At 45.4% G+C, this 13770-nt stretch overlaps 1 protein-coding gene across 1 annotated transcript in view; it reads left to right on the top strand.

Annotated features, from left to right (window-relative positions):
* Window positions 1–12797, top strand: part of LOC130127192 (serine-rich coiled-coil domain-containing protein 2-like) — a 114383-nt gene extending 101586 nt beyond the window's left edge. Inside the window, exon 16 of the mRNA XM_056296762.1 lies at window positions 12147–12797. Within this exon, the coding sequence (XP_056152737.1) occupies window positions 12147–12797 (651 nt within the window). The remainder of the gene's footprint in view (window positions 1–12146) is intronic.
* The last annotated feature ends 973 nt before the right edge of the window (window positions 12798–13770 follow it).

Genomic DNA, 13770 nt, shown 5'->3' on the forward strand with positions numbered 1-13770 from the left:
ATGTGCATACAGCAAAAACAATATGGAACGACAGCGCAGACACGGTCGTTAGACTGGAGAGCTTGCAGATGCATGCAGACCTGCAGATACTTGCATGCAGTCCTATTTGCAGACTGGTAAACGGGTAGAAGAATAGGCTGCAATACCGCTAAGCACCACTAGGTGCCAGTGTGCACCAGTGAATGGCTGATGTGCCGTTACGTATGATCACAAGAGGCAGCCAAACAACAATTAAAGCAACAAAAAAAAAAGGTGCTTCAGAGAGACAAGGCACTAAGTCACAGAATATGACAGGATCAATATGCTGCAGTTGCAATGCTGAAAGAAAATGACGAAGGCGCCTTAAGTTTTAGTCCAAGATGATTGTAAATCATGTACAGCATCCATTAAGCGTCAATAACTACAACTCATACAGTTCATAAGAAAGAATTATTCATGCTTAATCACGCGTGTGTGTGTGCGTGCGTGTGCGCGCTTGCATGCGTGTTTGTTTTGATGGATTTGTATTTGTGTGCGGGTGCAGACACCACCTGTAGATAAGTAAGCCAACTGTTGCTCATCTCTGCATCAGTCTTTGTTTGCATCTTTGTGTTTTTGTGTGAGTTCACGTGCTTCTTACATGTTCAGGTCTGTATGAGTCAGTGCCTGTGTCCTTCTCGTGTGTGTGTGTGTGTGTGTGTGTGTGTGTGTGTGTGTGTGTGTGTGTGTGTGTGTGTGTGTGTGTGTGTATCTGTCTTTGTCCGTGTTGAAGAACCAGGGGATCCATTTTTAATTATTGCTGCAAGGCATTTTTTGGCAGGAGTATTACTAGTAAAAAGAAATGTCTGTTATCTCTCCGCCATCACCTCTGATTGATGACAATTAATTTATGTCCGTTCTCCAATCATGAATAGCCCGTAAATATCGTAACATTTTTTTACAATTACGATCTACTCTGTGCATTATCTCATAGAAAAATAATAAAGCTCATTCATTATCAAATCTACCAGTCTTCTCATTTGGGTCAGTGCTGGAAAACAAGGAACAGACTCTTAATTTCAAAAATATTTTAAGGGCCAGAAGTTAAAAGTGGATTTCACTGCGATTGTCGTTCAAGAACGATCTGTCATCACAACATGTCGTCATGAAGTGATCCAGAGGCTTTTGTGCTCCGTGCAACAACAACAAAAAAGATAAACACATTTTCCCATAATCATTCCCCCGTTTCTCTCACAGCGTCATCTACTTCTCCGTGACGCTCTTAGAAGATTGTCTCGCACTGGGAAACACGGGCTGTGAGTCATTTTCAAAAATGTGTTGATCCTTTTTCTAGGCTACGGAGAAGCGAGTCAGCCTCAGGACTAAATCTAGTGCTTATAAAGAAATATTGGGACTAGTAACTAGTATTGAAAACTAGCTTAAAATGTTATTGCACATTGGATTGGACTTGCAGCCAATGAGGAGTGCCGTTTTGGGATCATCATTGCCCCCTGGTGGCTGCTTTTATTTTAATATTTCACCCTGCAGAGAATTGTTGACCCCTCCCCCTGTTCGAGGTCTGTCCATCCCTGTGTCTTAATGTCCTTATGTTTTTTGTACCTGCATGTGTGTGTGTGTGTGTGTGTGTGTGTGTGTGTCATCAGTCATCAGTCAAGTTGCATGTGTGTGCATGTGTGTGTGTGTGTGTACACACATACGTATGTCTTGTGTGAAGTGTTTATTCACATCTGCTTGCACAGTTCTTCGTTGTCTTTGGAGTGCCAAAGTGTGTTTACTTATGTCACAGTGGCACAGTGGTTAGTGCTGTCGCCTCACAGCAAGGAGGTGCTGGGTTCGAGCGCCGGGGTAGTCCAACCTTGGGGGTCGTCCTAGGTCGTCCTCTGTGTGGCATTTGCATGTTCTCCCCGTGTCTGCGGTGGGTTTCCTTCAGGTGCTCCGGTTTCTTCCACCATCAAAAAGACATGCCTGTTAGGGTTAATACTCCTGTCTGTGCCCCTGAGCAAGGCATGGCAAGATGACCTGGAGTTGGTCCCCCAGGCGCTGCATGGCGGCTGCCCACTGCTCCTAGCTAGGAGCTGACCTAAATCGTGTTGGTACCCGCGGTGCTGACGGGGGCTGCAGGGTGCAGACATGCGACGGGGTTCTGGTGAATAATGCGACTGCAGCACAGGTTTTGGTACATACGGGCATAACTTTTGCTGTTTCTTTCTCAGCTCTTTTTGAGGTAGAAGAATGAGATGCTGATGCTTGAAATTCACTGTTTCAAAAGAATGAATTTTCTGTAATGTGCAAATAAACCCGTGAGTCAAGGATTTTACAAAGTGCGCAATACTTGGTGTAGGGATTCAAAACAGAAAAAAAAAATCCCTCAGAGAAAAGAGTGCAGTCTCTTGCAATTTTGGAATTTGCAGTGGGTAAGAAGATTGTTCTCGTATGATTAAAAAAAAAATCTGTGATGGAAAAATGAAGTCCCAGTGTTTGAAAACCCAATTTTCAGTGCCATTTTGATCGTGTTCAAGTGGACTTTTGCTGCCCAGCAAATGTATACGATGCAGTTATACATCTTGTGTTGTGTTGTGTTGTGTTGTGTTGGTCCGTGCCCCACCTGCAGAACAAAAGATGCCCTGAGAACAATAAAGAACAGAACAGAGGGAATTAGTTTTCTGACCTTCGCCGGGGGTTGTCGGAGCCGTGTATTAGCTGGCAGAGTTTTGTGAACAACACTCCAAATCCAGACTGCCATTATAAATGCAGGGTGGATAGGCGGGTGGGGGTGGGGGTGTGGGTGGGGGGGTGTAACCAAGTATACTTTGGAGTGTGGGCGGTGGTGCTTTCAGCGTTGCGTATTGATTCAAGAAGGAGAGACGCCATTTGGGAGGTTTATGCATGCATGGAAGCACAAACACACACACACACACACACACACACGGCAGGTACACAAGCGCATGACTCTAAAGGCAGACACACGCATATCGAGATCAAAAGCAGCCAAATGCAGGAGTGTGTGCGCACACACACATGCTTCATAAGTGGTCACACTCAGACACAAATCTGCAAAGGATTATACCCATGCATATGTGCTTTCAGTGTGGGTGTACACACACACACACACACACACACACACACACACCCCAGACAAACAGATCAAAGCAGCCCTGATCGTAGTTACTCTTTGCTGTTATGTCTGTCTAACTGTGTGTGTGTCCCTCTGTCTTTCTCCCACCTTTGCTCTGTTTTCTATTTCTGTCTCTTTCAGCGACTCACCCTATGTCACTTTCTCCGCATTTCGTTGTCCCTTTACTTGCTCTCTCTGTCGTGCACACGGGCGTGCGCACACAGTTTCCCTACACTGAGATTACTTCATTAATCTAATCAGGGGGGGTTTGGTCTAGATGTGTGTCATACACATGTACACACAACCACTGACCTTTCTGCTAATTGAAGAGGGTCACTTTCAGAGAGCCAAACACCTTGTTATTCAAAGATGGCCATAAAGCAGAAAGTCCTTTTCTCTCTCTCTCTCTCTCTCTCTCTCTCTCTCTCTCTCTCTCTCTCTCTTGCTCTCGCACTCGCTCTCTCTCTCTCCCTCCCTCTCTCTCTCTCTCTCTGCATGCTGGGAGTCGGTGTGCGAGTGAGTGTTTGGCGAGAGCGACCCGCTGTTAGTAAGTTTGATTTATATACCCGTTTTTATTTTAGGATTTTTTTGTTTTGTTTTTAGAGCTGATGGTTTCAGATCGACTTTTATTGTTTGCGGGCTGCTTTTGCTGTCGTTTGTGTGTTTGTTTGTCTTTTTTTTTCAGTGTGAGAGGGATGACATCCTTGGAGATGCCTTCCCTCTCTATCCACCATGGAGCGCGGGTTCAGCTTGATCCATCTGTGCCGGTAGAGGCTGTGGGAGACTGGGACACACCAACCTGTTCTGTGCCTCCGGGAAGTGGGGTTTTTTTTTCTGAAAGAGGAGCGTTTTGATGGCTGAGTTAATAGCGAGTGGCATCTCTTTGGACAGCATCTATCTGTAGGTTTCACTGCTTGCTCTTCCCTTCCACCCGGGTCAATGTCTCCAGTGTTCCCCCCCATTCATTCCCAATGAGGTGTTGGACCAGGGAGGTGCTGCAGGAGTGTTCTCAGACAGGCCTGTTACCAGCATCCTGTTGGCATGCAGTTCTTTCGCTTATACCCCAAAAAGGGGATTTGGGTTTACCGAAGTACTGGAAACCAGTGACTTTGTTATGGACCGACTACATACAAACTTCATTCACAAGTGCTTGTCAATAGGCTTAAAACATTCTGTAATTAATAAGCCACAGAGACCAGTCATACTGTGTACCAGACAGATCCATTATGGACAAAATTTTTCTCATGAGAGATTTATTTGACATTGGTAAACTGTATAATTTTGATATTGGAATTATATCATTAGATCAGGAGAAAGCGTTGATAGGGTTGACCCTGGTTTTTTTAATCCACGTTAAGAACTTTTGGTTTTGAAGATGATTTTGTGTCACTGTTGGGTTGTTGTATAAGGAAGCCTTTTGTTTGGTGAAAGTGGGTGGTGGGCTGAGCTGTCCAGTACAGGTTCAGAGAGGCATTAGACAGGGATGGATGTCCTGTCTCTGGACAGCTATACTCTTTAGCTATTGAGCCTTTTCTGAATAGATTTAAGATCCAGGCTATCAACACTTATGCTACCAGGGTTGCCTCAGCGCCCCTTTTTGGTGGTGTCAGCTTATGCTGATGACATTACTGTGTTTGTCAGAAACAAGAGAGATGTGGGGTTCCTGGCTCGTAGTTTAGACGTGTATGAAAGAGCATCTTCAGCAAAGGTGAAGTGGGAAAAAAGTGAAGCTCTGCAAGTTGGGCAGTGGGCAGACAAGGACAGACCAGTTACCAGGAAACCTCAGCTGGGGAGGGCAGGGCATGAAAAGTTTTAAGGGAACGGATGAGTTTCAGAGGCAGAACTGGGAGGGTTCTATGGAGAGGGTGTGTTTCAGGCTGTTTAAATGGAAATGGCGGCTACCTCAGGGAAGGGTCCTGATCGTCGATAACTTGGTTGCCTCAACCCTTTGGCACAAACTGGTAGTCTTGCCTCCACCAAGGGGCCTGATTGAAGGAATTCAGAAGGCAGTTGTGGATTTCTTCTTGTCAGAGCAGCAGTGGCTGAGATCAGCGATACTGTAACTGCTGGTACAGGAGGGAGGACAGGGCCTGGTAGATATCGAATCACAGATTACAGCTTTCAGGCTACAGACAGCTCAGCGACTGCTTTAGAGCTTCAGCCTGCCATGGACAGATACTGCCTCTTTTCTGCTATGGAGGGCTGGATGTTTAGGATATGACAAACACTTGTTCCTGCTGTGGCTACAGTCCATGGATTTAACTGGTCTGACACCTTTTTACCAGTCTGTCTTACAGGCAGGTTTCAACCTTCCATCGGGAAGCTGTGATGACGCTAGGGTTGTGGCTATTTGAGGAGCCCTTGTTTAGAAACAGTTTCATCATCACCTGTCAGGTTTTGTTTTCTGTTAGCCTGAGATCCAGACTGAGAGAGGCTGGTTGTGTTAAGCCGAGTCATCTCTTGAAGACCTCCATCATCCATCTAGCTGAACTGCTCAACATCAGATCCAACAGACCGCTGCTGAGGCTGGTGGAGGAGGTCTGTGCTTCCCTGCCAGAAGCCCTCAGAGCGTTAGCCGAAAACTCTACTCTATCTGAACAATGCGATGATGAATATGAGTATTTCTTTCCTTCCCTAGCTGTCTCCTGCTGTGGGACCCATAGACCCACATGACAATGAGACATGACAGAGGTTTTAGTTTCAAATCTGCTGTTAAACTTGACTGAGTTCTCGTAAAAAGTATGTACAGGATAAATGTCATCATATGTCCCGTCTAGTTTTGATCCACTTTTTTTTTTTTTGGAGCTGTATTTTTAGTAAGCTTTGGAGCATTGCTGACAGAGAATCTGTCCATCTGGCTACCGTTAGGGAAGCAACCATCATAAGTCCGAGACTTAACTCGCATCCACTATGCAGGACTTTCTGTGCACAGATTTTCACCATTAACTGTCTTTCTCAACTCACTTTTTCTTTTCAAACTTCTACCATGTGTTTTTTTTTCCCAGTTTCAGTCTCGTTTCAGGTTGATTTGTTATACATTAAAAGTAAGTTTACACTTATTTTCCTCGGTTATTGATATTTTTGACAGACATACAAACACCATAGTTTCTTTTTTTCCATCTTTTTAGTTAACTGAGCAGAACAATAAGAAACACAAAAACAAAAATAAAACGTCTGATAATAACCTCCCATGACCAGACATCATTTATATCCTTGACAAATATACGCCAAATAACATAAAAAATATCAACAACCATGACTTGTATGAGCACAAACAGGATAATAAAAAAACCAAGTAATGACAAATAAGACAACCACCAAACAGTACAAAAAAGAAAAAGTAAAGAGGAAAACAGAAAAAAGGAGGGTAGTCAAGTCAGTTCTATTTGTGTAGCCCTGCACAGCCATAACACTGCAAGTTCCTAATGATGTAATGAAATCCCACACTGTGGAGAAGCTATATTATCCTCTTAGACATAGGGATCAGTCAGATATAGTATTCAAACATGGGTGGTTCAGAGGCCCTAGATAAGCAGTCAGTGTTTCTCTAATTGGGACAGAAACATGCCCCATACACTGTTGAAGATGTCTTCTCTCCCACGCAGTCTACATGTCACCCGTTTGTTCGTATGCAGCAATTTTACACATTAATTCAGTCCACTCTTTAAAAAGTGGACACAGTGGAAGATTTCCTATGGCGTAAAATTATTCTACAACCAGTAACCGTGGCCAACTGAAACCACAACCTTCTGTGTTTTGACAGCTTAATGCAGCTTGGTAATAATCCAAATAGATACAAGATGAGGGATTTTGCTCAAGTGCATTCCTAACATCTTATTCAAGGAAAATACAATCTGCTTCCAACATATATTTTGCTTTTTCACAAAAATATAACAGGTGCACAAGAATACCCATCTCCTTACCACATCTCCATCATAAGTCATTGTCCTTTAGTTTAAGTTTTACCCATTTACAGGGGGTCCAGTAACTTCCATTGATTGTCTTATAAAGTATTATTTGAGATTGCACTCCATGTGAGTAGGTATGCCTAGAAGCTGTAAGGTTCTTCCGAGAGTAATCCGATATTCCTTGACCAGTATGTTTTCCCCAACACATTCTTAGCCCTGCCAGCAGTGGCGACTCAGTGCCTTTAATCTATGTATAATTTTTATTTATTTATTATTTTTTTGGGGGGAGGTTTCCCCCTTTTTTCTCCCCAGTTGTATCCGGCCAATTACCCCACTCTTCTGAGCCTTCCCGGTCGATGCTCCACGCCCTCTGCCCATCCAGGGAGGGCTGCAGACTACCACATGCCTCCTCCGATACATTTGGAGTTGCCAGCCGCTTCTTTTCACCAGACAGTGAGGAGTTTCACCAGGGGGATGTAGTGCGTGGGAAGATTGCACTATCCCCCCCCCCTCCCCCCCAAAAAACAGGTGCCCCGACCGACCACAGGAGGCACTAGTGCAGCGACTAGGACACATACCCACATCTGGCAGACATGGCCAATTGTGTCTGTAGGGACACCCTACCAAGGTAACACAAGGATTCAAACCGATGATTCCCGTGTTGGTAGGCAACAAAATAGACTGCTATGCCAACCAGACTATATGCAAAATTTTGATGCCCAAAACTGTATAGTATGTTTCCTTTTTAGGTAGAGCTCCTGGATTACAGTGATACCACAAAGGTTGCATTTTTTTATCAAAAAGTATATAGTGTCTGATTTGTAACAATCTCCAGAAGCATGTTGTGTTGCGCTGTAAAGCCCCTTGAGGCAAATTTGTAATTTGTGATATTTGGCTATACAAATAAAATTGACTTGACTTGACAAGTCCAAGGTAGGCAGGTTCTGCTTTTTAAGGTTATCAAGAATCTGTGTGCCCGCGTTAACCCATCTTTCCCAAAAGAGAGTTCTCATCTATTAGTAGCTTCTTCTTGTACCACGCAGAGACTCTTGGTGTGGCGTATGGATTGGGCCTTGCTATTTGATGTGCCTCCCTGCATGTCTCTCGAGTGAAGGCCGACCCAGGGATGTGAAACTGAACTGGCCTAGCTTGTTGAGTCAGGAATGCCTCCAAGGAGGAGGGGGTGTGTCGATTCCTGTTCAGTTTTAACCCAAGAAGGGACCATATCTTGAGGAAGATACATTTTGGCAAGTTGGGACAATGATCAACCCAGCGATATCAGTAAATTTGGGCTAGAGAGAGCCCACCTGGTTCTTTTGCTGCATATAATTCTGCCTAGCTAACTAATAGTCTTTTCCCTGCCCACACAAAGTTTTCTAACATTACATTGAATCTTATCAGTACTTGTGGGAAGGACGAGAGGAGCGTGTATAAAATGTAATTTATTTTAGGAGCTATCATCATTTTCACCAAGTTAATTCTTCCCAATAGGGATATGTTCATCTTGGCTCAATTTTGTAATATGGTCTGTATATTTTGAAGGATGGGTATATTGATTTACATTATTTTTTGTAGGCCTTGTTGTAGCCTGATCCGGAGATACGTGATGCCCTCTGGCATCCACCTGAACTGCCAGCTGGCTCTTAGAGCTGGGGGCCATACTCTAGAGAGTGGCATAGTCTCTGATTTTGCCCAGTTAATTGTGTAACCAGACACTTTGGAAAAAGAGTTTATGACAGAGGAGATTTTTGGTACCGCAATGTCAGGGTTTCTAGCCACCAATAATAAATCATCAATCTCACTTTTAATATGTTAACAAGTCCATAGAGAGACTATTTTGTTTCCCTCCTTTGTCCTCCTCCACTCCAACCTTCCATTAAACGCTGCTGGATCCTCATCTCCTACACGGGTGAAGAAGCTCTTAGCCTTGGCAGGGCTGGTGAACTGGTACCGCCATCATTGCCAGATACCACAGAGCATAATCAGTGTTGTTCTTCTGTAGTAAATGTCTCACCTTGTCAAATTTATTTCGTTTTTCCTGTACATCCTGAGCATAATCCTGGAAAAAACAAATCCATGCGTCTTTCCAGATAATCTGTTTCTTTTTCTTCACCGCTGTCAGCGTGGTGGTCTTGCCTTTGTCCTGGAGGAACCGGGCATTGATAAGTCCAGGTTTGGAGGTATTGCTTGGTGGCGGTCCAACCCGATGTGCTATGTCTGCCTCATACCAGTCACTGACAATCTCTAGAGCCTCCCTTCGTAAAGTTTTAATGAAGCCATCCATATCTTGGCCCACTGAGCCTCCTTTCACTCCTCTGGCGTGAATATTCTGGCGACATGAAAACTCCTCCAACCTGGCCGCTTTCTCCCGTAGGACAGTGTAATTCTGTTGCCCATCTTCTTAACCATCTTGTTTAGGGACTTCATCCTGTTCTTCACTCCTGCCATGTCTTTGGCAAGGTTCTCGAGGATGTTTTGGATGCCCTGTAACTCTGTCATTAACTTCCGCTGGGTTTCTGTCTGTGCCATTTTGGCTTCTTCCTCAGCATTACCTGGCAAAGCTTTACCGCGCTGATTCTGAGCAGGGTTGCGTGTAAAGTAGTGAGTCTGTTGTGCCATTATTTCAGCAGAGTATCATCTTACTGTTGTACCGAAGATCCATGACTCGTAGTACAACTTTTACCAGGTTTTGTTAGGTTGGCTGAGCCCTTCCCATCCTATACGGCCATCTTCAGTGGGTCGCTAATGGAACCAGCTACATGCTATATCTACATTTATTCTTATGATGAAATGCTTGGTTTGCTGGCTCAGCACACAATAGAAGAAGTTGGAGAAATCAATGTGCAAGAACAGGATTCATGTGTAAAGACAGTCAGTGTAGAATTTGAATGTAATTTGTTGGACGGTGTGCTGCAGTAGAGAATGTCTCTACAACAGTAAAGCTGACAAATGCAATGGTACTGTAAACAGTAAAGTGGTGCAAATGGCAGATTGTGCAGTCAGCAAAAGTTCTCTCTTGAGCTCATGCTTGCTATCTCAAATTTCCTTCAGCCCCCCCCCCCTACACACACACACACTTTTGCTTACCCTTCCTCTCTTTCTGCAGCGACAACTCAGCTTCTCTTTCTTTTATCAAAGCCATCTGCCACCACTTGTCAAAGAAATGTTGAGGCTACTTATTCGTGTATGGTCAAGAAGTTGTGTGTGTGTGTGTGTGTGTGTGTGTGTGTGTGTGTGTGTGTTGCATGAAAGAGTGACGGTTTTACTACACACTTCAAGGCTAGTTGAACAACCATTACACTCCCCCAAAAAAGCGTGTGTCATTTTCGACAAGTCAGTTTGTGCAGGTTAGGGAAGAGACAGCCACTGTCTGTAACACAACATGCAGTAATGGCCGTGTCAACACAAGGTGCGACTGAAACTTGGAACACACAACACTGGATATATCGCAAGATGCCCTGACTGTTGAAAAATACACAGGACCAGGAAAATTACTGCACCCAGTTGAAAACAACATGATTTAAAATCACAAGTGTGTAAGTAAGAAATGAGGCTTTAGGCCTATGTAGCAGGAGTAGTTTCTCAAACAACATCTGAGATGCAATAAATACCACAGGACATCTGTCTTTTCACGTACCGGCATGGGACGGCATGGCTCAGGAGGTAGTGCAGGTCACTTAGTAATGGGAAGGTCACTGGTTTGATCCCCAGCTCCTCCGGAGAGCGTGTCGATGTGTTCTTGAGCAAGACACTGAACCCCCTAACTGCTCCTGATGAGCAGGTGGGTGCCTTGCATGGCAGCCTCCTCCGTCAGTGTATGAATGTGTGTGTGAATGGGTGAATGTGAGGCGTACACTGTAAAGAGCTTTGAGTGGTCGGTAGACTAGAAAAGTGATATGTATAAAAATGCAGTCCAGTTACCATTTTACCATTTACCCATTCAGATGGTGATGGAATACCTGTAGTTTCTCCCCAGTATAGCAGATTTATGAGTGGCTAGTCTCCAATGTGTGTCATGCACGGTCATGTGAGGACTCGTGTGTAAAGAGCTTTTTTTTTTTTTGCCACCTATATTCCGACAAATTACATGTTGCTCAACATGATGACAGCCTTATCTTACCTAACTTTCACCATAAATACAACCACCAGCCGGCAGGTGTACCAACATGTGCCCTGGCTCTGCCAAATGACGGAAGCTAAGCAGGTACGGGCTTGGCTAGTACTTGGATGGGAGACCTCCCGGGAAAACGTGAGTTGCTGCCAGGAGTGGTGTTGGTGGGCCAGTAGGGGGCAGTCTTCCCCCTGGTCCTAATAAAAACAACAAATATCAAAATCCCAGTGGTGCAGTGATGGGGACACTATTCTGTAGCAGATGCCGTCCTTTGAGACGTTAAACCGAGGTCCTGACTCACTGTGGTCATTAAAGATCCAATGGCACTTACTGCAAAGAGTAGGGGGTTCCCCGGGGTCCTGACAAAATTCCCAACCTGGCTCTCTCCATCTGGCTACCTAATCTTCCCCCCATGTAATTGGCTCAATGATTCCTCCCTCTCAAGCTGATGTGTGGTGAGCGTTCTGGCGCAAAATGGCTGCCGTGCATCACTCAGGTGGTGCTACACATTGGTGGTGGTTGAAGTGAGTTACCCCCTTCAATGTGAAGTGCTTTGGGTGTGTAGAAAAGCACTATATAAATGTAATGGTTATTATTATTATTACTACTACTACTATGTAAACTTAACCCAAAAGATATCAAAGAACATGTTGAAGAAGAACATGTCGAAGAAGAACATGTTGAAGAAGAAGGCTAAAGTTATGCACTGGAAAAGAGAAGAGACATTAATTTTAATTTCTGTTCGGAGCGAACCCAAATTTCAAAACCAATTTGAAAATTGTGTTCCTAACCGGAAAACTCCCATCTGAATGGGTCTCTAGTATCCAGCTTGTGGCCGCGTTTTAGGAGAATTCAGTTCGTTAATTCTGTATTGTGTTACAGCACAAAAACCTGACCTCCCCCTCAGAAACCCCTCCTGTCTGAATGGAGCTGTTGTCTTCTTCCTCTCTGAAAAAGAACATAACATTTTTCAGATATTTGGTTAAGAAAACATGAGTCCTTACTTTCTTTTTTCTCTCTCTCTCTCTTCTAGCCTCAGATTATACACTCCACCCACAAAGCAGGCCAGGACAGACTGACCCACTCCAAGCTACTAGCCTCATCCCGGGCCCTAGCTGCATCTCTTCCAGCTAAGGAACCTAGTCACCCTGCTAACTCGCCTGCAAGACCCTCGGAGCTCACCACCGCTGTCGCCTGCACTGCTGCTGACCAAACTCCAGGCCCTCCCGAGGCTGAAGGGCAAGGACAGAAGGATGGCAACGGGGAGGAAACGGAGATGGGGGACAGCACGGTTAATGGAGGACACGCAAAAGACAAAAGAGGGGAGACGAAGCGGAGCAAAGGGGAAGGGATGTCAGGAGATGCGACGGAGAGCTCTGGAGCCCGCAACAGATCCCCTCAACTCTCCCAGCCCTCCAAACTCCGCTGCCTCCCCCTTCCCACCCCCAGAATGGCCCCCAACTTTGGCTTTGTCCATCCGAACGTCACCGCGCTCTCCCTGGGCGTGTCCGCTGCCACCACCACAAACCCCCTCACTACCTCCCTCAACCCCTCGAGGACCAGAGTGCTTCGGCCGCCCTCAGCGCTTCGGGACCCAGACAGCGGTGCTCCTCCCAGCATTAAATTCAGACCTCTTGCCCCAGCTTCAGGTTCATCGCGCCTCCCCAAGCCAAAAAGCCATTGATTTCATTCATCTCACTGCCCTTCTCTTCGTCTGTCCGTGCTCCCGACTGTCTGTGTGTCTGTCTGTCCGTCTGTCTGACCGTCAGACTTGACCACTGTTGGTTTCGTGCACGAGAGACAGTCGGCGGAACGGCCAAACCCCGGCGTGCCCCATTTCGCCTCCAGTCACTCCATCCCACACCAGTGCTCTCCTCCCCCCTCCCTCTCTCAATCAATTTTTTTTCATCCTGCCTGAGCTAGACATGCCCCCCCTTATCTAGACACCCCTGCTAGTCCACATTAGAGGACACTAGGCTTCTGAATTACGCAAATAGACAGACACACACACACACACACACACACACACACACGCACACACACACACACACACACACTGCTGTATGCGTTAGCCTGATGTGACTCAACCCTAGTGATGGAGCTCCCAGTCTCTCCCTGACTGGGCTCATACTCTGCTGCTCTTGCACAGAAAGACTTCAGTATCCTCATCCTTATTGATTACCCCCACGCTCCGTCCACATTTGTTGTAAGAGTTGCAAGGCAAATGGATGGACTTTCCAGCTGCGAGCTTCAGGACATCTGAAACATGCAGCTTAAGGTTTCGGCTGTACCATTTGGTTTTTACATTTTGTCCAGTGCCTGCTGTAATGAATATGGGTCCTATGATGAGAGACTACATTTTCTCATTTAAATCTCAACCCCCCCACCCCCAGGCCCACAAGCTTAAAATGATCCCACCCACCGCCACCACTGCCCAATAACACACACACCCTACATATCCACCCACTCTGGGCCGTCAGAAAATTGAGCGTTAAGTGGATCAAAGTGTGGCATCTGACCGTGAAGAAAAAAAGAAAAAGCCCGGGGTGAAATAGTAAAGGTTCCTCTCCCAACCTCCCTGACCGTTTTATCTGTGATGGGAAAACCAGTTAAAGTGTTACTTTCTCATCCAGTGACTTGAGTTATCTACTGTCCTT

This window comes from Lampris incognitus, chromosome 17 (genome assembly GCF_029633865.1).
Source record: "Lampris incognitus isolate fLamInc1 chromosome 17, fLamInc1.hap2, whole genome shotgun sequence".
Lineage (NCBI taxonomy): Eukaryota > Metazoa > Chordata > Actinopteri > Lampriformes > Lampridae > Lampris > Lampris incognitus.